Source organism: Halichoerus grypus, chromosome X, assembly GCF_964656455.1.
Source record: "Halichoerus grypus chromosome X, mHalGry1.hap1.1, whole genome shotgun sequence".
Lineage (NCBI taxonomy): Eukaryota > Metazoa > Chordata > Mammalia > Carnivora > Phocidae > Halichoerus > Halichoerus grypus.
This window is the reverse complement of record NC_135727.1, coordinates 18,836,270-18,861,855: the sequence shown is the minus strand read 5'-3', so window position 1 is coordinate 18,861,855 and position 25,586 is coordinate 18,836,270. Positions and strand designations below refer to the sequence as shown.

Below are 25,586 nucleotides of genomic sequence, written 5' to 3'. Positions count from 1 at the left end.
CTCAAAAAGTTCTGTCATTGTTGTTTTCTTTGAATTTCTCTTAGGAGCTTTGGCTCTACTCATCCCTTGCAGACCTGGGTGGGAGTTTTATTTAAAGTAAGGGGACATGTCCTTTACTGCCTGCTTGCCAGGATGTCAGAACTCAGCCAGGCCTTGTCGAGGCACATTGTCCAACTGCCCATGGTTCTAGAGAAAGGTCACCCATGGCCTATGCCCTACCATGGACTGCAGGGAGCCAATTGCTTGCAGGCCTGGGCCCTGACCCACCCAGTTCTGGCTTCTGGGCACAGTACAGAGTCTTTGTTTTCTGGAAAACGCCTCCTCTGGGACAGGCTGTCCCTTTCAAAAAAAGAGCAGACAGAGCAGAGTCAAGTTTTCATTCTGTCAAGTGACGGCCATAAACTGAAAGTCAAGTAAGGCACCAACTAAAACAATCCTAGCATCGGTAATCGCCACAGGTCAGCTGTCCCCATGCTGGAAGGTTCTGGTTTAAGTGGAAATTTCCTTCTTGCAGTTTTATACCAACTGGCTCCAGAGATAAGGAAGAAAACAAACAAACAAACCAGCAACAGGCAGGTGCATGCTGCTCTGTGCATCCCCCCGTTTTCTGATATTTGGAGGCATATAGAAATGATGATTACAGATTTATATAGGGGGAAAAGCATCCAATCTAGTGTGAGAAGGGAGGCTGTGACTAACAGAAACAGAATTAATTCCAGGGAGCACAAAGTCAGAGCCAGGAGCATGGGCCACGGAGAACACGGGCTGGTGTTCGACCATCACAGATGAGTCCACAGCAGTATTTCTTGTAATTGATGACCCACCACTACCCCAAATTCAAGGTAGCTTGTCCTAAAGGACACCTATAATATGACCCTGGGGGAAAAAACCAGGATCAATAAAAAATACTTCAAAAAGAGGAGACTCATTCTCAAAATCTTGGACAGCGGGGTTCCCAAAATTGAGTGTTAGCGTTCGCTCTGAGTTTCCTAGCAACCAAGGCCAGAAGGGGAACATGCTGGGTAATAACCTTCTCAACGTGTGATAAAAAGGAAGGTATCATTTTGTCAGGAGAGTCAAACTTATTCCTGGTGCCGAGTCCAACACAGATTTTCCTGGAAATCCAGAAGCATTTTCCACAGGACGGTGTCTTATATGGACTTTTTAGAAAAGTCAGGTTGAATGGAGCGTAATTTCCATACTGTCAAGTTCACCCACGTTTAGCAGCTGAGGATACCACGTTAGAAGGGAAGCCAGTGACGGCAACCTGCAGCAGCTAAGTTAGGTGCAGCTTTCCTGGGGATCTAAGCTGATACTAGAGAAAAGCGTGGAAAACCTAGAGGCATGCATTTGGACGTGGGCCTTAGACCAATGGTTCTCCAGACCACCCACTCACTGGGCAGCCGGAAGGACTGCTCCCGTTGAGCTGTCCTGTGTGAGTGGGCTTGGGGGGCTTTCCATGACTTTCCTTCCCTAGCCCCGCTCATCTGCTTGGATCTTTCCCCCATATCAGCAGTTGTATCTGCTGTTGACATTCTTTTGGGAACTATGGAGACTTGGCCAAAGGCTGCAGAGAAGCACTTCTGATTTCCCTGGGGCCTCTTTCTAATTGTTTGTTCAGGATTCCTGGGGCATTGCTCTCTTGTCAAGCTCAATCACCAGTGATGGTTATCACCGTCCGCTCCTTCTGTGGGCAATTCTCCCTCTACGCCTCCTGTCAGTTCCTCAGGGCAGGGCACTGGCTCATCACCTGAACTGCAAATCCAATGATTTGATGCTCTTTGCAGGCTCGGAGGCCACTTTTTTTCTTTCCTGCCCATAGGTTACCAAGGAAGAGGGGAAGGAAATAGATATCTTTCCCCAGCGGCATATTCACTTGTAATCAAAGAAGACATTAAAAAAAGGCACCAGGGTGAACAAGAAGGCTCCCTCTTCTAAGACCTTGACAAATTAAACCCTACATTAATTAATTCTTTAGTTCTTTAATTGTTCCTGGATTAAACGTACTGGGGTGATTTTTCATTCCAGCCCAGGTTGTCACAAGCTCAATAATTCACTTAGAGAATTCTGACATCACATATTTGGCCCTGCTTGTCTATGGAGTCAAAAGGAGTAACTCATTACCAAGTAAGAGGTATCGGTTAGATTTTCGTAAAATTACACTCATGAAAGATGGTAACTCCATCCAGACTGTCGGAAAGAGAACCAGGATCAGAGTTACCTGGCAAATGAGAAGTCAGTGTAGACGGTGTGACAAAGTCTTGGAAACAGATCTTTAGCAAGTGTCAGACGTAGTGACCGACGCAGCAACACGGAAAGCTCGACTATGTTGAAGAAATGAGCCCCATTTTCCCATATGTTCGTTCTGCTGTGTTTGTTAAAAAACAAATCTGCTCCTTTCATGTATTCACTACAGCGTTCTGGCATCATTCTCCTTTTGATTAGAAATGATACAGAAGGAAATAGATTCATATGTCACTGCTTTCAAAGGTCCATTAAACATCATGTTATTTAAAAGCACATTAACTATCTTAACTGGCGCCAGACACCAACCAGGGCAGTGCGGGAGTTTGAAGACGAACGCAGAGTTTTAGGATGCCAAATGAGAATGTAAATCACAAGTCTCACTAATTAAAACTTTGGCCCTTGGATTGCTCCTGGATTAAGTTCACCGGGGTGATTTTTCATCCCGGCCTGGGTTGACACAGGCCCAATAATTCACTTGCTTGGCTCTGCTTGTCTACGGAGTCAGGAGAAGCATCTCATTAGGGAGTGAGGGGTATTAATTAGGCTTTTGTAAATAGTGGCCGTGAATGATGCTAGCTCCTGGTTTCATCCAGGTTGTTGAGAGGAGCGCCACATGGAGAGTTGGAGAACTGGGGTTCTTGTGCCGAGCCATCACACTGGCAGGCACCTCCACTAACTCGTATGCCTCGATTCCCGTAAGTGAAAAGTGGGGTAACTACAAGGCAGTCCTGCTACCTGACTTCACGGAATAATGACGGCGAGAAATGGGAAATGACAGATTGTAAGAATTCGATTATTTTATAATTAATCTGTAATGATGATTCTGATCTTCTACTCAACATAGCAGTCTAGGCCTTAATGTCCAAGTTCAGAGCTCTAACCTACTAGTGACTCAACAACGAGCCACTGACCACCGGCTCGGGGCAAAGCTCTAGGTGATACAAAAGTATCTGTCACGTGCTCCCTACTCTCAAAGAAATTACTGAGTTGTCATATGGAATTCTAGGACACTCAAATGAGCCCTCTTCCTTACCCCTGGCAGCTCAGTCACGGTACGTTTAGGAGCAATAAAGGACTCCTTAATTCACAAAAAGCTGGCTCTCTGCATCCCTTATATGCCAATACAAGTGGTCCGTTGTACCCGCCATATTGGAGGTTCTCCCTTCTCTTCCAGTCTTGGGCTTCTTTGCCCTGCCACCTGGATGCTCTCTCTCCACCCGTCCTCTCTCCTTGCGCGTCATCTGGAATAGGAGTTGAGGACGGGTCTCTTGGGGGCACTCAGCACTAGGGGATGGGAGGAGAGGGTGCCATGAGCCCCTGGACTTACTGCTTTCTCCCGAGAAGAAGCAGGATGATGCAAAGGGAGAGCCAGGGAGCCAGGGCTCATTTGGATGTAGAAGTTCCACTATGTTAAAGCAAGCCTCATTCCCTCATATTGTTGCTTGGTTTAATGAAGGCCTTTGCTGGATAAACAATCGTACCTAGAGGCAGCATGAACATTCCCGGCCCATGAAGGACACTATTCTGTTGGGGGAGGCAGGAATCGATGTAGTGTGATGGCTGAGGGATCAATACTTCTCAGAATGAATTTCATCCTAAGTGACACTCCTTGGGGATAAGGAACAGCCGACTGGAAATCATTCAAGGTTATCAACTGAACAACGGTACCTAGAGTATGCAGGCGAAACATTTGGAACTTAAACTGGGTGGTCACACAAAGCACTGCGACGAAAGCTGCATTGTGTGTAATGTGCCCAAACGAAGACACCCGCTGGCCTTCCCGCTAATCCTCACGCAAGTCTCTAGTCTAGCAGCCAGACCATCAGCAGATGGCTCTGTTTGGATTTTAGACAAGCCTCCCGAAACACAAATTCAAGCTGGCTCTGATGACTTTAGCGGAGCCTAAGAAGCAAGGGATGGGGAGGGGAAAACTTTCTCCCCGACTTCACGAGAACCCAAAGCAAGAGAGCCATAGAAACCTGAGCAAAATGGCCAGATCTCCAGAACACAATGTGATCGGAAACGTAAGGTCATAATTGTATGAAACTACAGACTACAACTCTAAGAAGCGAACGGGGAAATGCTAAGGTACGATCCTCATTAAAGAAATCTCGTTTCAAGGGACAGTGGAGGGAAAGCGAAGCTGAAAGGCCTCTGACCCTCTTAGCTGTGAGAAGACATCATTTTCTCTTAGATCTAAGCCTGCAGTGAATACAGGTGCTCAGGAAAGAGGCAGAAAGCCGAAAACTGCCTTCACTGTGCAGGCTTCAATGACAGCTAGTCAATGCAAAATATGTCTTTAAACTGCATGAGAAATGATGCGTAGGTCGAATGTCCCAATGTGAAAAATGTGCCTTCCTGACCTTCCAGGGCTGATCCTCAGCCTTTTCATTTATCTCCTGAGCCTCTGTTTCAAGCCAGGATCAGCCCCGCTCCATCCTCAGTGATGGGATCCAGAACAAAGCTCTAGGTGAGTATTTAAATTCCTGCTTGAATGCCATTATTCCAAAACGCGCTTGGAAAGCCCGGCTCTGTATGGCATTTTGGTGAAAGATGCCACAACGAGTAGGTGAGGCGTTGGCCAGAAATTGGTACAAGCAAATAACGGCCCGTCCCCACAATCTGCCCAATAGCAAAGCTGTTGTTATAAAGGCATTAGAATCTACAGCTTTCCTTTTTTTTAAAGACTCAAATTGCTGACTTAACCATTCAGGCTTGAGCTACAGCTAATCAATACAAAATGTGTCCTCAAACAGCCTGCAGACCCCAAATTGCCTGCTGCTGGTTATATGAAGCAGGTCATTACAAAGGGCAAATGAAAAAATGTCCTGTTAATCTCATTTGGAATTATCAGGAAACTTAATATTACATTTTAGAAAATTTAAACATCTGATGTACCTCCACAACATATAATTTCTCGTTTGATTGTAAGCCTAAGATTCCATTTTTCTAATTTGACTCTAAAATATGGTGATTAAGAGTGCAAGTCACTGAATTAAGTCATATTGAACCAGAATATCCCAGTGTCTGAACTCCCTTCTGGTTAAGAGCTGGGGACCAGAAGCAGTTATTTAACCCTTTCAGACCATGAAGCTACTTCCATTTAAAGGAGGAGGTGGGGGCGCCTGGGTGGCTCAGTCGGTTAAGTAGCTGCCTCTTGATTTCAGCTCAGGTCATGATCTCACAGTCCTGGGATCAAGCCCCACATCAGGCTCCACGTTCAGCGGGGGAGTCTGCTTGAGGATTCTCTCTCTCCCTTTCCCACTGCCCCTCCTCCCTCCCTCTCTCTCTCAAATAAATAAATAAGTCTTAAAAAAATATAAAGCAGGAGGTGACTCTTCTTACATAAAGGGCCAGACAGTAAGCATTTTCGATTCACAGACTCTGCCATTGAAGCACCAAACCAGCCACAGGCAACATGTACATAAATGCGCGGCCGAGTTCCAATGAAACTTCCTTTACAGACATTGAAATTTGAATTTCACGTAATTCTGAAGCGTCACAAAATATTGTTTGTAATTTTTTTCAGCCATTTGAAATAAAAACCATTCTTAGCTCACAGGCCATGCAAAAACATGCAATGAACTGGATTTGTCCCAGGGGCTGTAATTTGCTGACTCCCGATGTAAAATCCCAAATCAGCAAGTTCCCGAGAAATGGAAAGAGTCTTCAGTTTCCCAAGACACTAACTTCCAAACAGCAAGCGCTGAGAGATTCAGGTGCTTTATTGTTCAGATATCAGCTGTTTACCCGAGTGAATGCATGAGTCGGGAAAAAAGAGACACAACTTTTGTTAGTTCCAATCTCCAACAAAGGTTCCTCCTCTGCCTCTTCTCCCTTTTTCACCCTCTCACCTTCACCTTCTCTTTTTTCAAGGTTTTATTTATTTATTTATTTATTTGAGAGAGAGAGAGTGTGCACGCATGTGTGCGCACAGGGGAAGGGGGCTGAGGGAGAGGGAGAGAGAATCCTCAAGTGGACTCCGTGCTGAGCGCAGAGCCCGACACGGGGCTCAATCGCATGACCCCAAGATCATGGCCTGAGCTAAAATCAAGAGTCGGACGCTTAACTGACTGAGCCACTCAGGTGCCCCTGTATTTCTTTCTTCCATTTTGCTCAGTGACCACAGTTTCTTCTCATGTTGTTCTGAGAGTTTAAGAGAAGTATCTGGAAATCTTTTAGCAGCATTTATTCCTGACCTAGAATCTTCCACTGCCTTGTTTCCTAGAATGACTCCCTATACCTTCAGTCCATTCCAATCCTGAGGTAATTTGGTCTCACACACAGACTATTTTATTTTATTTATTTATTTATTTTTAAGATTTTATTTATTTATTTGACAGAGAGAGACACAGCGAGAGAGGGAACACAAGCGCGGGGGGGGGGAGAGGGAGAAGCCCGATGTGGGGCTCGATCCCAGGACCCCGGGATCATGACCTGAGCCAAAGGCAGATGCTTAACGACTGAGCCACCCAGGCGCCCCTAGACTACTTTAATTTTTATTCACAGATCCTGTTGGAAATGACAATAACATAAATGAAAACCTTCCCCAGTCCTCTTTTTTTTGTTTTTAAAGCAATTTAAACTCCTCTTCAGAAAAACGATCCCAGTCTACAACATACTATCATTTAAAATGGTACCAGCAAAGCCGTTGATAACACTAGCAGTCACACTCCAGAGGTCATGGTGGAAAGCACTGTCCAAACTGTAAAGTCCTCTGCCAGAGTTAGCTCTAGTTGGTGGGATAGTTATGCCAAGTGTCAAATGAGTTTTTATGCCAACTTGTCCAAGTGAACTTTTGGGAAAGAGCCAGTGTAATTACTGGGCTACTGGAGCTGTTCTCAAGGGGCAGATGAAGGCCTGCTCTCATCTAACAAAGCAAACCCCTGGGTTGTGGACCCGACTGCAGCTCCGTCTCGGCGGAGGAGTAGTGGAGGACAAAGTGGAAGTCGCCGGACTTCTGAGTCCTTGTTTTGTAAAATGGAAGGGTTTGGAGAGATCCTTAAAGACCCTTCCCTGTTACAACTTCTAAGTGTTTTGAGCTGGAAATGATGACAAAGGAGAAAAGGGAAGCTTGCTAGCTCTTGATGTCAGAAAAATGACCAGAGAAACACCTCAGGCTGCTCCTGTCTGGTGGTCTCCGGGCATCATGGAAACAGGACAGTCGTTGCAATTTTCCCGCACAGCCTCATGGGACATCACGACCTCGTTGCTGCCAGTCCCTCCAAAATGAAATCTAGATCTTACTTATAATTTACGACAACTTATTCCATGTCTGGAAGGTTAAGCACGGTGCAGTCCCAGACAAGAAAACGTCCTAAGGTTGTTTTACAGAAAGACGTATCTCTACGGGCTCTAGTGTTGGAATGCCTTTGGCCTAGAATAAAACCCTTCAGGACAAAAATGACTTCCAACAAAGCATTCGAACAGCAACTGTCTCAGAGGATTTTCTCTTTAACTGTTCTTCATCTTGAACTCCAGGCATTTTCTCTCCTCAGTTCCATTAAAAGTAAACCTCTTCCCCTTCACTAAACGAATCTTAATAAGTTGCCTCTTTTTTTAACAGCTCACTCTCCCTGGGTGTCTTGTCTCAGTCTGACAAGGTAGAACACCAGTGGTCCATATGTGAGGGGAGAGGGGGCACCGTGGCCTGCAGGCCTGGCTCTCGGACTTGTGGGCGGCTCAAAAACACCGGCTAAAACCCCCGGGAGGTCAAACAACAGGAAAAGCATCTGTTTTCAGGTTTGTTACGCGGGCTGGGGGAGGCAGGGGGAGGCAGGGGGAGGCAGGGGAAGCTGGTTGTTTATAGAACAATTTATGGTTACAATTTCAGGGGTTGATTACTTGATTTCTTAATCCAGCTCCTCATCACAGATCAAACACAGGTTCCAATAATGAAGCAATTTTAGGCGTGATTACAAGCAGTCTCCTACTGAGGGCTTTTTGCCTCGGAACACGGAGCTCCCGTCCCACGCTCGGTGTCACAGGCAGCGAGGGGGACAAGTGATGGGAGGGCAGGCTCTTCTGCCCAGGCACGGGTTGCCCGTGGACTAGAACGACGTCCTCTTTCCCTGCTCATGGTTGTCTCGGGGTGGTCAGCGTGCTGGTGGTGGGAGGGTGTAAGAACTGTCGCGGCCCTGAGCCATCCCCTCCAGCCTTCCTCGGGCACCATTATCATCTTTGGACAAAACGGCCATTTTAGCCCTCCCTGCTGGCTCATTTTTGATGGCTTCTGATGGCCGACCGAATCAGGTCTGCATCTCGGCCTGGCATCCGAGACCCTTCATGACGAAACCCCAGCCTCACACATTCTCTACAGGGCACCGCACTGCCCTTCCTAGACCCTCTGTGCTTGTCCTTGCTTCCGGGCCTTCACAAAGGCTCCCTCTCTGCCTGCGCTGCGCTTCTCCAGCTTCTCCTCCCGGCAAACTCCTGCTTCTCTTTGAAAACCGACAGTTGTTGCCTTTTGGGTCCTGTCCGCTGCTCTCCAGCCCCAGGCAAAATCAATCTTTTCCTCGTGGCTCCACTTTGTTCAGATCTGATTTCATCACATTGAATCGTAAGATCTGTCCACATGTTTATCTTTATTTCCACCTTTTGCGGATTGTGGGCGCTTTGTGGGTGTGTGGACTGGGTTTCATCTCTGCATTTCCCCCATCTCCTTCCCATCCAGGCCGATGGACACTTGGCAAATGTTTGCTGAATGCATCTGGATGGCATACAACTGTTTAGTATGCATTTTTTGTTTGCTTTTTTAAAAAAGATTTTATTTATTTATTTGAGAGAGAGAGACAGAGAGAGCATGAGCCAGGGGAGGGGGAGAAGGAGAAGGAGAAAGACAAGCAGACTCCCCACCTCCCCCACTGAGCAGAGAGCCCGATGTGGGGCTCGATCCCAGGATCCTGAGATTATGACCTGAGCTGAAGGCAGATGCTTAAACGAATGAGCCATCCAGGTGCTCCTAGTATGCATTTGAATTAGAGCAGAGGGAGTCACAGAAAAATCCTCTTTTGTAGGGGTATGAAATGACCTCAAAGGGTGGTAGAGTGACTACCTATTCTTGGCCACACTCGTGATCCTGTCTTTCCTCCCCTTACAGGTAAAAAGACTTCCCAGCCACTGACCGGGAGGAACCATACACAGTTCTCAGACAGCAAAGGAAAGCAGGCTCTAGGAACAAAGGGTTTCGGGAAAGGCCAACCCTCTTTAACTGGTGTTTAGGGAAGGATCTCAGAGGTCAGAGCCTGAAAGAGGGAGTAGCATGTGAGAAGAAAAGCCATTCCCATGCTCCTTTTGAACTTCAGCACTGCTGCTAAATAGAGGAGGGAAGATAAAGGAAATGAACTTTGAACCCGGTCTAAATTATTGGGAGAATGTATTTAAATATATATATATTTTTTACCACCAGCTGAGTGTTAACTATAAGAATGCTCCTAAAGTCATTAAGATTTTGCTTAACCCCTGAGGATAGCTCAGGAATCTAAACAACCCTTCCAGTGTGTCTAAAAGGGGAATTTTCAGGGGCACCTGGCTGGCTCAATCGCTTAAGCATCCGACTCTTGATTTCGGTTCAGGTCATGATCTCAGGGTCCTGGGATCGAGCCCCGTGTCGTTGGGCTCTGTGCTCAGTGCGGAGTCTGCTTGAGATTCCCTCTCTCCCTCTCTCTCTGCCCCTGCCGGGCCCCCCCCCGCTAAAATAAATAAATATATAAACAAACAAATAAATAAATAATAAAATAAAAGAGGGGATTTTCAAAGGGAAGTGAGCTAGTTCATACACAAACAGAGACTGATTTTTCTTATCTCCCTAAGAGACCTAGGATGGTCTCAGCCTCCACTTCCCCAGCCCCGTGTGCACCGACCACCTCTGAATCATGTGCTTAGCACCACATCACGTGTCGGTGCTCGGGGAACGGGGTCTGCAGTGAAGGCGCAGGTCTTCCTTTACAAACACATTCCCTGAAACAAACTGAGGCAGCCGTCACAACATTCAGCAATTTAGTGTGTTTTCATCGAACCAGTTGTTTCAAAATAAGACTTGTGCCCTCCTTCCACACATGCTGGCTGAAACGTACTGGGTGCCAGGCACTGTGCCCAATGCTGGAGACGCCAAGGTGAATGAGACAATGGCAGGGAACTCAAGAAGCACCCAGTCTAATAAGAGACGCCGATGGTTAGAGAGCAGCCTGTCTCCTCTTCCAGCACCGGACGCAGCTGTTCTCTTCCAGATCAGCAGTGGCTGCCGGCTGGCCAAGTCCAGTGACCTCTTTTTAAGGATCAAACTTCTTGCCAATCTTAGTCCTGTGACATCTGAGGAAAGACCTGATTCAATTTAAGGCGTGAGCCCTGCCAATATCTAGGGGAAGAGCTTTCCAGGCCAAGGAAGAGGGGGAAAGGCCCTGAGGTAGCAGCCCGTCTGGTATACGTGAAGGAAACCAAGGAGACCGGTGTGAGTGATAAAATATGAGGTCTGACCGGGAACAGGGGCCAGACTGGGCAGGGTCTTGCAGGCCTTGGGGAGGCCTCCATCTTGGATGGGTGTCACAATAGGGTTTTGAACAGAGGAGTGACAAGATCTGAATTAACATTTTTAAAGGATCATCAGCTTGGTTGTTGGGAAGAGAACAGCCTGCAGTGAACCAGTGGGGGAAGCAGGGGAACCAGCCAGGAGCCTTTTACAGCAACCCACGTAAGAAATGACGGCGACTTGGACGGGGACAGCAGAGGTGGTCAGACCCCAGCCGTACCATGAAAGCAGAGGAGACAGACTTTGCTAATGGATTACATGTGGCCTGGGAGAGAAAAAGAAATGTGAACAATCCCAAGGAATGTGACCAGAGCAACTGGAAGGACAGAGGTGCCATTTACTGAGATGGGAAAGATCAAGAGAGGGACACGTTTTTGGGAAAAGTCATGAGTTTGCTTTGGGGCAGGTGAAGTGTCAGATCCCGATTAAGCTTCCCAGTGGAGATGTGGAGTAGGATGTCGGTCAGATGAGTCTGGAGCCCGGGGAAGAGGGGAGGCCGGAGACACACACAGGAACCAAGGTTGTCCCCAGCCTGTCAGCATCCCGGCCAAGCAGGTTCCACATGGCTCAACTGACACTGTCACCCAGATGGTGTAAGAGTCTGCAGCCGGCCTGGCCTCTTCACCATCGTCCTTTGTTCTTAGGACTCCCTTGACCTGCGAAAGTGGTGGTTCTTGTCATGGCAAAAGCTGGGTAAGAAAATACTATAGTGCTGGGTATGATATAGATTTCGTTATCCTGATAAGCTACCTTTCACCGAGGAAACACATTTTTGATGGAGTTGCTTTTCTTCTAACGTTCGCTAGAATCGGAATGTGACGAGCGGCATAAATACAAGCTTCTCAAGAGATCAACATCGAATCAGATTCACCTGGAGGGGGACCTACTGTCAGGCCATGCACCCTCAAGCTAAATTCTTGGGCTATTATTTTAGGGGGAGAGGGTAAATTGTAAGCAAAGCAAGAGAATAGCAGTGTTTTGTTTCTTGCAGAAACTAATGAAAGTAGAAAAAAAAAAAAAAGACCAGATACTAAAACCTGCCCGAAGCCTCACCTTTTAGCTGCAATCCGTTTGTCTACTGGGTACATTGTTAGCTCCTTACTGAAGTCATTCGCTGGCTGGAAGCCTGACAAGTACTAATTATTCTCATTGCTTCCCTAACCCTGCAAGTAAAATTCACAAAAGTTTAAAAGCGGTACAATTTCAAAGCCTGGGGAACACAGTGTGCTCAAAAATTATCCGTCGAGCTTTAGAAACATAGACAGGTATCCAGCCAGAATGCATGGTGGGTTACTCGGGTTTCTTCATCCTGAAGCCACTTTCTACCCTTCCCTCTGACAGAAGGTTCGCTGGGAAAGCTGAGGTAATGGTCACAATGTACAAAGCCTGACATCCGAGGCCTCCTTCCATTTGGGCGTGAGGGGTCATTTACAGAGCCTCAAAGGAGGAAAGAGGTGGCCAAACCAGTCAGAAAATGACTCTGGTGGGCCCCAGAAAACGAGGCCGGCGCCACGCAAGGGAAAGCTGCCAAGTCCTCAGATGGCCATAGCGATAGCAAAAGCCATGGGACGATTTTGTGGCACTGGCCGGTGCTCTTCGTGATTCACGGTCCACTGGTCCCCCATAAGTTTTGGTCTGCTTCTGTTCTTAAGCTAGCCTATGCATGTAGGCAGCCAGTCTGTCTGTCTGTCTGTCTGCATGCCTGCCTCTGTATATTTGCTGTCTACCCACCTGCCCACACTTTCATTTCCCTAGCACTCCCCGGGGTAGAACTAGAGATTTGGTAAGTTCTCCAGAATGATCTCCTAACACACCCCTTATATGACAGCTGGAGAAGCTGAGGCCCAGACAGAAGTGACTTATCTGGGGTCTCACAGTGAATTTAACAGCAGAGTCAAAATGTGATCCTCGCTTGGCTGGTTTTTCAGCTCCTGGTCTCCGTCCATCTCTGGCTCAGCCTCTTGCTACTTCATTGGTCTTTCTCTATCTCTACATTTCTGCTCCTCTCTCAGTCTGTCTCTCACGCCTACACACAAGTTTGGGGAAATTAATCTTAGTTTGGCACATGTCCTACTTTTTTAAAAGATTTACTTGTTTATTTCGGGGAGGGGGGGTTGGTGAGAAGCTGAGGAAGAGGGAGAGAGAAACTCAAGCAGACTCTGTGCTGAGCGCAGAGCCCAACGTGGGGCTCAACCTCACAACCCATGAGATCACGACCTGAGCCGAAACCAGGAGTTGGACGCTTAACCGACTGCACCACCCAGGCGCCCTGACATGTGTCCTATTTTTGCACCATTTTCTCACAACTGATCACATCCTCATAACATAAAGACTTAGCTCCCGTTACTTCACTGCATTGCCTCAGCTCCAAGCTTTGGTCATGTTTTGGTAATATCTCCTTTTGCTAAAAAGGTCAAACTAAGTGCCTTTATTATTCTACAGATGTTGCTTTCACCTGTGGGATTATTACAACTAGGAAATATCTCAAGGCTAGTTCCTTAAATTAATTTTTATGATACCTTTTCTACCTCCACTTTGACCCTGACCTTAGAGTATTTGAAATACAGCACATATTTCCCCACAGCAAATTGAGAATCCACTTTTAATTTGATCCATACTTTCCAGTGTAACTTGTTGATAGTAAAAGAAAATAAGAAGAAAGAAACTGCTTGCTTGTTCATCCCCAATTAAAAAAAATAACCCTATAATCTATTGCATATTATATACTAAATAGCTTTCAACTTGCAAAGGCACAAAAAGAGAGAGAATACTCTTCAGAGGCTTTACAAATCCTGTAGAATGTGACATGCCACTTTCTGTTTTCTTTGAATTTATATGAGAAGGGAAATGAGCATATCAGGTGTGATGGATATTCCTTCCAGTTTGTTGTCTGTTTCAGATTATAAGCTCCCAGAAGACAGGGCTATCTTAATCCTCTGCTCAGGGCCTATTTACTGTCTTAGGTAAACAGACAATGAACGTGTGCTTTCGGCGGCAGTTGCTGCTAGAAATGGAGCTGGTGTTGCAAAAAGAAAAAAAAAAAGAAATGAAAATCAAGGCTGGCTCCTCACCACAGGTCAGCTGAGAGTTATTCTGACCCAGCTTGATTCCACATTCAAGGAGAAACACTAGAATATTCCCTCTAAAACCTACCTATTTTGAAGCTAGGTCACACCATTCTAGCTGCCTTTGAAAAAATGGCAAATAGATTTAATACAGATGCACGTGAATGATGCCAAGGCTGCAAAGAGATTTATTGGAGGCAAAGAAAATGAGCGTCCCTGCTCCATCACTTGCTATAGCGACTCAGAAACGAGTTCCCCCACTAGCCCCTGACCCAACAACCTCAATCTAGGGCAGACTCTCCGAGGAAGCAACCGCGTACCTTTGGATTAGCATGCACCGGATTCCATCATGTTTATTTGTCTCCCCAATTCAGCTGTGAGTACCACAGAGGCAGGGTCTCTCTCTGATTCACCTCCGTACCCCCAGGGCCTGGCACAATGTCTGGCAGAGCAGTTGCTCAAGTAAACACCCAAGGAGCAGATCAGTGCTTCTCGAAGCAGGGGACTAACATCACACGAAAGATGCGATTAAACAGCAATCACTGGCTTCCTCCCATCTTACAAGACCGTCTTTGCTAGCTCTCCTTTACGGGGGACACACTGTTGCTTATAAACATTTTCTCTTTTCATACACTCAAATTGACTGCATCTCATCCAAATGGTGTATTAGAGCTCTACAGATTTATTTGATACGAAATGGCATAAATGAAGTGTCACTTTATGTGGACGAATAAAATGAAGGGACTAAACTATAAGCTGTCATCATCAAATTTCATCTATTACAGCCATATTACATAGTTTGGGATATCTCTAAATGTTTATTTTATGCCCTGCTCCTAATCCTATGATAATTTTTACCAACATAATAGTTAAAGCACATTTGCCCTGCTGACAAGGATTGGCCAGATTTAAGGAGAGTCAGGGTAATAGTGCTGTGGATAGCTACAGATGCCTAAATGTTCATTGAAGGACATCACCCATTGTCCCGATCCTTCCGCTGCATTTAAAAACACAAAAGTGCTCATGACTACTCAGCATAGTATACATTTCATCGGCACTCAGAAATATTACATTAATTACATGTAACCCTCATTTGGCCCAAATCATTATCAATCAATTTGATCTTCTACTTTATTTATGAGACCTGGCTCCATATCATTTTTGATGATTCCAAAAACCACATACCCCCACAAAGGACAAACTTTGTCCCCACCGAGTTTATTCCAAAGGCTACACATTCTCCTTCTAACACTCTGCTTATTTCCTTCATAACATCGATCACAATCTGGACATGCTTTTCTGACTTGCTTGTTTTGGATGGTCTATAGCTACCACTAGACTGTAAGCTAAAAAGAAGAAAAGGAACATCCTTGCTCCATCACTTAGCACTAAGAACAGTGCTGGGTTATGGTAGATGCTCAATAAATAATCTATCTGTAATGACTGAATGGATTAATCAATTAATAGTAAATCTTCAATCACAGTACAAGATAATCACCCAAGTTGGAGGTTCCCTCCTGGTGTCCCCAAATCTATTGAAGGCCATCACCTGTTTCCTTCGTCTCGATATGATTCAGTGCCAACCAACCTATGATTGCAGGCTATGAAAAACCACGAACAAGAGTTCTCATTGCCAAGATGTGAAACTCCTCCTCCATAAAAAGAGGAAATCAGAGTTCTTGTGCTTTAGATTGTTGAAGGATGGAAGGTTGGGATAGGGGACCATCCCCTAGTTATTCTGCCTTCACTTTGCATTCAGATTAGAAATGCAGTGCTCAGGTACTCACATTAAACTGTAGTTCATATGGATTGAATTTCAAATCAACTTCAAGAGTATTCTTTTATTTATAAATATTTTACTAGCATTGTGAAAGAGACACTGAAAGTGCTCATATAAAAAGTAATCAATGAAGCTTGCAGAACTTTCCTGGTGGATGGTTTAACGTTAGATTTTATGATCACTGAGTGTGAAATCGCATGGCTCTTCAATGGTAGAGCACTGTATCCTTTTCAGAGGGTCTTCACTGTACAGCTCCCATCCTCCCATCCTATTTCATTTTCTCATAAAAGATACCAGCATTCACAGTTATCAGTAATTACTTTTTTGAGCTCTCTTAGTTTATTTCACCCTTATGAATTTCAGAAAATCCTCTGTGTATCCTATGTACCCAGAAAGTAACTCCCATTAATTAGCCAAGAAAGGTTATTTGTGCCAAAGAATATCACAATGACCCCTTTCCTCTGCATAGGTTCAGAAAGGAGGCTATCATCTGAAAGGTGTGCATGAGTCAGAAGACGGCTTCTGCCTAATGCATTACATAATGTTCATTTCTTCTCTGTAGCTTGTATTCCTTTTCATGCAAACAAGCTGCAATGGGCTTAAGAGACTCTTTATTTTGCCTCATGCATCATCTATGACATTGTCAGATCAATTCATATGGGAAAAAATGAGGGAAAGACTACGTACAGGCTCTTCATAAAGTCTTCTGTGCATTTCCATTTTAATATAGAAACAATCAGTAAAGGCCATTTAAAGGCCCATTCATGCCAGTTTAGGATGACTCTGACATTCCACGGCTGTCCATGAGCAGCCTCCTTTTAGGGCTCCTGACAAATGAACAAGAGCTCCCAGAGATGAGAAGGGAAACTGTGCCCTGTGGCGAGCGAAATCAAGTCGGAAATTGTAGAAGCCGTGAGAAGAAAGACCAATGTGCTGCCAAATGCCATTTACACACGGTCTCTAGCATACCTACGGCCCAAAGTATGAAAGTTTGAAAAGTTTTCAAACCACATAAGGCCTTGATGAAGCCCCTTATAATTCCAGTGTCTGGCTGATGAGGCAATTCTGAGTGTCTGGAAAATCAATGGAGCAAATTGGACGATAAGCCAATGAAAGTGAAGGGACAGGGAGCCCCATGGTGCCCCGGTGACAGTCATTTTTTTTCCTAGAGCAATTTTAGGATTTCGAAGAAGGGCCATTTGCCAAGTAGGAAATATTTCAACTCTGAGAGGGGAAAGAAATAATCTAGTAATTTCTAACTTGTGAAATAGTGTTCTCCATTTTACGTGCACATAAGATCGCCGGTGATATATAGCTGTATTACAAATGCCCTGGATAAGACATTGAGACCAAACTCAGGGAAAATATTGCAGACAAAAAAAATCTAGAATAGTGAAATAGAAAGGTAAGGCAGAGGCAACAAATATACCTGGAAAAAGGATTTAAGGAACCAAGAATCTAAAATCCAAGACTTCTGCATCTTTTGATGGAGAATGAGCTCCAGCTGTAATCAAGAATGGGTGTTAAAGCAGCGATGTATACGTTTAATTGCGGATCCCCAGCCTATAGCCACAATCTCCCCTTCTGCATTTGTTTCTAGTGAACCTCGAGTCTTAGGCTCCATTTGCAATCCAGCCAATGCTTCCTCAATGGCACCTTCTATCAGCTGACCCCAAACCCTCCAAAGCAAAACGTGCTTTACCTATCGCTAAGGGATTTTGCTCAACCTCATTGATCCAGTTCTTTGAGAATAACGAATTACAAGTGCTGTGAACAGAAGTAGCACCAAGGATTAAAGAGCAGAAGCAAGCAAACAAGTAAGCAACCAAGAATAGCTAGCATAGGCAATTGCCAGTCAAGGGGCCTGGCTGGACGCAGCTGACCTGTGTTCTTGTCTCGAGTCTGCTGCTAACCATGTGTACTTAGGTGAGTCCTTGTCTTGGTGGGCATCTGTGTCCTCCCCTGCACAACATTACAGCCTTTTAGATTGGAGCCATATGGGAACTCCCTGCACTGTCTTCCTCGCCTTTTCCCATAAGCCCTTTTTCCTCTTCTATGTCCAAATCCTGTGACTGGAAATTACACAGGCGCTTCCTGGAGTTTCTAAACCCTCTTGGATCCTCTTCTCCTTCAGACTCCCTTGCCACAAAATCACGGCCAGCTTCTCTCCAGAGTTTTAAGAGATGGCACTCCCCGCATCGCACAGTGTTTGGAACATGGCGGAGTGTCGGAATCCTAAGTGGGAGAGTGACAACAGAGAAGGGAGTTCCAAGGGTACTTCGGATGGTGGTGACTTTGCATTTGGTCTGCCTTCTCTGCAGCCACCCTTCCTGCTTCCCCATCCTCACTCACAAAGTCCAGGGCAGCAGATGCACGCAGGTGTGGGGAAGTCTGGGAAGGCAAGCCTCCCAACTTGTACCTCAGTTCCTCACTGAGCCTCACCGGGAAGACAGCCCAGTGATGGCTGGAACCATCCCGAGGGGCTTCTTAAGAGTTAACATGCTTTTCTTGGCACCTAACTCACCAGTGGGCAACACCTGCGTCATGTCATTTTGAAGACAATTTAGCACGCTTTCCTTCATTTTAGTGGTATTTGGTTCTTTTTGAAGATTTCCTGTGGGCAAGCTGAAAAGACAGTGAACTTTCAGATATTCACATTTAAGAAGCTGACAGTTGCATCTGTGGTGTTAAATTGCTGCCCTAGCTGGCAGAGGTTAAAACAAGAAGCAATGTTTTAACTTCTTGTGACATTTACAAGAATTGTAAAGCTGCCTTTTGCCGGAAAACTTATGCTTAATCTAAGCAATTTTGATTATACTAGAAAATGTTCCTACATATCCACTTTACAAAATTACACAGAATGTTGGAAAGAAATCTTGGCCCACGTCTCTGAAAACAACTAATTGTACCACTTTAGAGCTAGAAAGAACCTTAGGGGCCATCAACTTTGAACAGTGGTTTTATAGACGAAAAAACAGACTGAGAGAGAGGAAGTCATCTGTCTCGGGTCATACAGATCATTTGTAGTGGTCTTCCCATTCCCAGTCCAGGGCTCTTCTCTCTGCAGAAGTGGACAAAGCCAAATGCCACCACAATTACTAACTTTCAATGCTTGTGTTTTTCTTTTGATGGGTAGTTTGCCTTGAGTAACAAAAATGCTTTGAGTGATCAAGTGAAATATCCCTAAGGGATTAGTAGGCCCACTGACGTTCTATGACAGGGGAGAGGGTGAACCTGCAGAATTCTAATGCTGACAAGGACAAGAGAAGTATGGAACAGAAGTCTAATAAGAGGGTATGCTGGGTTATATTTCAGGACTAGCTAAGGGAAGGTGGTCCCAGGGATAGAGTAACCAGAAGCAGCAAAATGAGAATTAGTACCCAATCCACTATGAAATAGAGGAAACCAAAGGGCCCAGACAAAGTATTAGTGAGGTCTGTACAAAACAGACACAAGCAAAGAGCAAAATTCACCCTGATCACTCCCCACCCATCCCATCATCGTCCATCCACTTTTTTTTTATTTTCTTCATTGCACTTATCTCTCTCTGAGACTAGCTTGTTCATTTTCAGTTTCCCTCCAACATATGCACATATACCCCTTAAGAAACACAAGAACAGTGGGGCACCTGGGTAGCTCAGTCGGTTAAGCATCCAACTCTTGATCTCACCTCAGGTCTCGATCTCGGGGTCATGAGTTCAAGCCCCACATTGGGCTCCACGCTGGGCACGGAGCCTACTTAAAAAAAAAAACAAAACACAAGAACAGGGACAGTGTCTTATTGTCCCCAGTGCCTAAAACATGTAAGTACTCAGTAGATGCATACTGAATGAATAAATCTGATCAAGGTAAAAGAAGTCTGACTATGGTTGATGCAAACCATGAGAACAAAGACATCCAAGACTATAAATTCAAGTATGGTTTTACTATTCTTACTTGCAATCACAACAAGAGAAGTATACCAATGCTTCTAACTAATTTAGGTCAAAAAAAAAAAATAACACCGGTCAATATATGCATCATTATTATGAGAGCTTTCATGCCACGAGAGCCCCAAAGGCAGGAGGTGCTGACATAATGAAAGGCAGTGGTGCCATCTACATATCCACAGCAGGAGGTCTGGGGGCATCAAAGTAGGTTTTTGGGATTACAAATGCCACAAGGATCTTTGAGAATTAAGAATGATCATGAAGGGGACTTTGAAATTGACAAGTGGGACCAAGAACGCTTGGATTTAAGACTTGCAAACAAAGGGTCACGCTAAATTTCAGAAGAGGAGGCTGGAGTACACCGATGAAGGCCAAGATCTCAGCTGATGTCAGAGACCATTACAATTTGGAGGCTAAGATGGCCTCTGAAGACGCCATAGGGCAGTAACTCAGCTGGAAGGATGTCAGTAATTTGGGGAATGGGGTCACCCTTCTTCAAAAGGAATACCGTTCCCTGTGCTGAAGCTACAAGCTGGGTCAGTAGTTGCCGTGAGAAAAGTTCATTTACAAAGAATTCTCCTACAAAGAATTACAAAGAATGCTATATGTATTAACCAGGATCTATCTATCCCTTTGCTCTAATTAAATTTTAGAGTTAGACATAATCATTCTTACTCTGGTCTGAAACACTGAAAGCTGGCTAAAAATGTAAAATCCCGAAGTAATTCAATATTTACTAAATTTAAAGGAAGTAATCAATTTCTAATTCGAATTTATGCACGTTCTTTTCCCACTTTAGCATTGTCGTATTTCCCTTAAGTTCCTCTTTAGTCATTAAGATTGTCTGCAAGGCTATAGTCATTGAACAGTTTGTTGTCACATGCTGCAGATATTTCTAGACCAAATTAAACTCTCAATGTACTTGCATATAACTAAAGAAAAATGTATTAGGCACTTAAGGAAGATACCTTATATGTTCTACATTCACACCCCCATTGGTCCACAGAGAACGTGGCATCTCTACTAGGTATGCGGTAAATATTTGCCGAACGAATCCAAGAAAAAAAATTATCTACCTTCTGATAGAATTATGCTCACATATTCCAAAATCTCAGGCCCATCTGACCCAGCACGTGCATACGTATCTATGCATGCACGTGCTCTTCAAATTCCCACATGCTCATCCGTCGGGTTGAATACATTATTCTTCCTCCTGGCATGCGTGTCTGTGTAACAAAACACCGAAGCAAGATTCACCATGAAAATCGTCCCTAGAAAGATACTCTTAATTAACATTTCCCTCAAACATGCCATCCTTCCAGCACCTAAAAATTGAACTCAATTTTCATGAGGGAAGCTGTTCCCTTCTCCCTAGAAAACATATACTTTTAAAGTTTGAGCTCCAATTTACATCTCCAACTTCATCATAACAGCAAGGCACAGTTTACTTGTCATGCTTTCCCTGGAAAATTCATTTTGAACCACTTTTCCTAGCATAGCCTCCTTTCATGTCTGCTTAGACTAATGTCCAGCATTTCTTCCATGTTTTCAACTCTTACTACTTCTTGAAGCCAGATTCCCCCATCTGTATGCCTGAGGCAGGATGACAAAAGCCAGACTACACTTCAGCCTCCTAGGATATCCTGCCCTGGAGATGCTCAGCAGGCAACTGGAAATTGGAGTTACCCTGGAACTCCGGAACGAGTTAAGGATTGGAGAGGTCAATTTGGGAATCATTAGTGTAGAGGTGAAAGGTGAAGCTATGTGGGGAGATGAAGTTACCCAGAATGAGAACATAGCAAGAGAAGAGAAGCAGATCAATGACAGGACCTTGGGAATTGCTCCATTTAAATGTGTGAGGGGGAGGGAGAGGCTGTGTGAGTGTGTGTGTGTGTGTGTGTGTGTGTGCACATGTGCGCGCGTGCACTTAAAAGAGATCCTAACAAAGGAAACTTAAGAAGCATTGAGAAGAAGAGAGGAGGTGAACCGAGATAAATGATGAATGCTTTCAAGCTAGAGAAGATGTGCAAAACACCAGAACCTCCGAAGAGTTCAAGAAGACTGAGGCCACAGAAGCAGCCACTGGATTTTGAAACCTGGCAGTCATAAATAACCTTTAGGAAAGCAGCCTTCCGATGTCACTCTTGTGAACTCTCTGTGCCCACACGCGGATGTGGTTACGTGTATATGCGTGTACCCCAAACTACCATAAGATTAAATATTGGACGTGAGTAAGACTGCACTGGGTGTGTCAGATAACGGTAGTAATAACCACTACCACGTACTGATGGCTTATAACGTGCCGGGAACAGTGCCAAGTGCTTGATAGGCCTGATCTAAATTTAATTTTTGCAGCAAGTCTATAAAGTGGCTACATTTTACACGTGCAGAAACTGACAGCCCACAGAAGTTAAGTAAGTTACTCAAGGTTGCACTGCGAGAAAGCGGCAGCGCCAGGACTGGACTGGAGGACGGACCGACAGTAACACTTGAGCCGTGCTGACATGAGCTGGGTCCTCTGTGTGCGGGGAGGAAAGAAAGAGCTGATAGTGGGTGACGGTCTCCCATTGTCAAGTGCTTTGCTTAGGACATCCCCTTTCACACATATACCATCAACACGATGGCCATGTTTAGGGTAACCTTACAAAGGCATATTTTTAAAAACTCTGATTCAGCTTTTTAGAAAAGAAGCTGAAGCCATAGGATTCTAAAGCATCCCGTTATAATTCAAATGTATTTCCTATAATAGTTCCCAATGGTTTGAACGTTAAAAAAAAAGTGTGGCATCATTGATTCGGTGGTTTTTCCTGACACCCAAATGACTGACAGTCCAACTCATTTGAAAAGTGAAGGAATTTGACAGGTGATCTAAAGGCCTCCTCCAGCCTTGAGCTTCTCTGATTCTCATGGGCGTGTCTCATGCCAATAACTTTAAAGATATGGAGTATGGAGTGGAATGTCAAGTGCAGCAGCAGAACTGGCTGGTACATCAGCACCCTTTCCTTCCTTAAATGTATAGAGGCCTACGGTTAAAATCTTACAAAAACAGTCTTTGGTTGTTTAAACCATTGATTGCTAACTTAAGCAGAAACTTGGAAACTCCATCACAAAATGATACACTGAAAATCCAGCCAAATCATTTGCTTACAAGCAACTGCAGACCTTATAATATGGCTGGCTGTAGGAAAAAGAGAGAGAGAGAGTGGCACTCTGACAATTAATGTTTTTGCTGTCTATAGAAAAACAAATGAGGTTCTGGTCTGAAACAATTAGTATCACTGTTAATTGTGCATGTGCGTAGCAATAATACAAGGCATTTGGGATGGCTTCCACTGATTGTTCCCTTCTTTCTCTGGATTACAGAATCCATTCAGACAACTAAATAATAGCAAGCATTTATGCAAATTGTTAATTATGAGGCAGAGATCATCATAATCTTGTATATTTCTCAAACTGCATGTGCAGTGGGGATTACCAAATGAATCGTTACTTTATTATTTTACTAGAGGATGAAAAATATACTAGCCTTGCAAATGGTTTTATGTATCATTCAGCCCACCAGCATTAAAAATGGCCCCAGCGACATTTACCAAAGCTGTTTCTTCTCCATCTCCCCATCTGTACCTCTCTTCCTTTCTCACAAATGAAGAGCAGGTGTAAATTTCTCTGAGAATAACTTCTAGTCAAACTGATCAGCACCATAATCAAAACAGAGCACGTCAAGGTTCACTCTGTGACACAGCAAAACGAATTTTAAAACAAAATGAAAACAAAATTCTCAACATTTCCCCCGTTAAAGCAATTCCTGGGATAATAGCCTGTATGTTATTGGCCATTATCTTAATGATCATCTACTATTTTATTTTACAGATGAAGAAATCAAGGCTCACAGCAGAGATGGGGCTTGAGCAGAGTCACTCCACTCGTAGTGGCTTCTAGAATCTCATACTCTTGCCACCATGCTACACCCAGTCTATGATCTTTAAATGCCCTCCCATACTCATACTGTGTGATTAGGGGTCTATGTGGGTCTATACCATTTATCCCTGTAATCTGACCACAGAATTAAAGACTGAATTTACTCTTCTCAGCTGTTGACTCCACTGAGGCCCTAATGAGAATATGGAAGCAAATGAGGTTCTGTAGTAGTAATAACCACTACCACGTACTGACGGCTTATAACGTGCCAGGAACAGAGCCAAGCGCTTGATAGGCCTGATCTCAATTTAATTTTTGCAGCAAGTCTATAAAGTGGCACTGGGCCAAACTGGGCATTTAAGAAGTGGCCCATCTATTCTATTTGAATGATAATCTGCCCCTAATGGAGGAATCCCAAGTCTACCACCTTTGCTGCCTAGCCCTTTTGGCCAGGGAGTATAGGATGGGAGTTAGGTGGACTGGAAGAGAAAGCAAAGACAATGGTAAATATTTCTGGTGCCAATAAGCCTATAATAGTCCCAATACAGTACCGGTGAACATCGTGATCTTAGAAAACCGTGTGCCAAGCGACTAGTGCGCACATTTACAAAGAGCTAATGATTCTCATTAGCCTCTTCAGCCTTGGTTGCCATATGAGGGGACTGCAAAGGTGCTGTTCTGGAGCATTCTCGATACCCCTCCACCCCCACAGTTAGGAACTTTCCTGTGTTTGGTTAGATTTGCTCTGCTGCAGAGTTCCTGTCATAAAGGCCCCTCGCCTATGGGATTATTCTACCTTGCAAGGCTCCATATTTACATACTTTAAAAGCCCTGATATTTTCAAATAATTGATTTTCCCTCAATGAAATGCTGACCTAGTTGTTCCCTAAACTACCAACCAGCCTAGTGACAGGCAGGCGTGCCAGAAGCACTGAAAAACACTTTGTCGATGGTGACATGTTCTTCGCAAAATACTCTACTAATGACCAACTGCCCAACTATCTGGAGTGCTGGCCCTGAACATCCATCCCACTTCTGCACTGGGTCAGCTTTACAGACCTGAGACTACATGCCTGGGTAGTTTCAGCTGTTTTAGACTTAAAAAAAAAAAAAAAAAAAAAAAGAGCCCGAGAAAGAATTTGTCCAAGCCAAAACCTAACTATTCATTGTACTGAAATCAAACCAATAGGCGACTGTAGAGTCTGTTTATTCTAGCTTACTTGGGTTCAGTTCAACTAAAAATACATTGTCACTTACCTTGCTGCATCTAGAATCTGAAAAATCCTCCACCTGTTAAAGGAACAGTAAAACCAGGTGCTAGCAAGAGCTTGGTAAGAGATGAGTTAAAATAATAAAAGTTTTCCATTTTGCTTTGCAAGTGTATATTTTTCCAGTTTCCTAAACCACAAGGGAACAACTCATGGATGACTCCTCCACATTGCTCCCTATTTGCTTCTCTCCAGGAGTGGGGGATTATGAATCAGGGGCCTCAGATAGGCAAGGCAACGTGAGAGCCAGACCTCTGGCGAGGCTATCAGCTGAGAATGATAGATCCATCACTCGGTCGTGCTCGTTCCTTGCCCCTTCCCTAAAGTGATGGCAATCTAAGCAAAACACAAACGTCAATAAACCAAAAACCAAACCAAACCCAATGCTATGGCATCACTAACATGGAAGTACCTGGTGGAAAAGATCTAGGAGGAATTTCCAGGATTTTTTTTAATATTATCAGTAATATATGAAACACAAATAGCAAAAGGAAAAGAAAAGAATGATTAGACTTTGCTGATGCTCTTCAAAAAGATGAAAACTCAAAGCGCACACACAGTGATACATAAATCGTCACTCCGGTCCCTTCCGCGCAAATACAAGACATCCACCAAAGTAAGCAATGTTTCTGCATGCAAAAACAAAACAAAACAAAACAAGGCTTAGCTGTTTTCTTAATATATGTCTTAAGAGTCACAAAACACTAATTCTATTACAATGAATTTCTGATATTAGCAGGGACTGGGAATCTGTGCACACGTCAATTGCTAATTTGAGGGTTCAAGTGGACTCAAATTAGCTTTTCATTGTGTATTAAGCCAGAACAAGGGATATCACAATGTAATAACACA

At 44.4% G+C, this 25,586-nt stretch overlaps 1 protein-coding gene across 3 annotated transcripts in view; it reads right to left on the bottom strand.

The window, feature by feature from the left end:
- Positions 1-25,586, bottom strand: part of HS6ST2 (heparan sulfate 6-O-sulfotransferase 2) — a 284,248-nt gene that overhangs the window by 57,360 nt on the left and 201,302 nt on the right. Inside the window, exon 3 of one of the 3 annotated variants that reach the window (XM_078065447.1) lies at positions 24,724-24,756. The exons of the other annotated variants lie outside the window; for them this stretch is intronic. Coding sequence (XP_077921573.1) covers positions 24,724-24,756 — 33 coding nt within the window. The remainder of the gene's footprint in view (positions 1-24,723; positions 24,757-25,586) is intronic. 3 annotated transcript variants of the gene reach the window in all.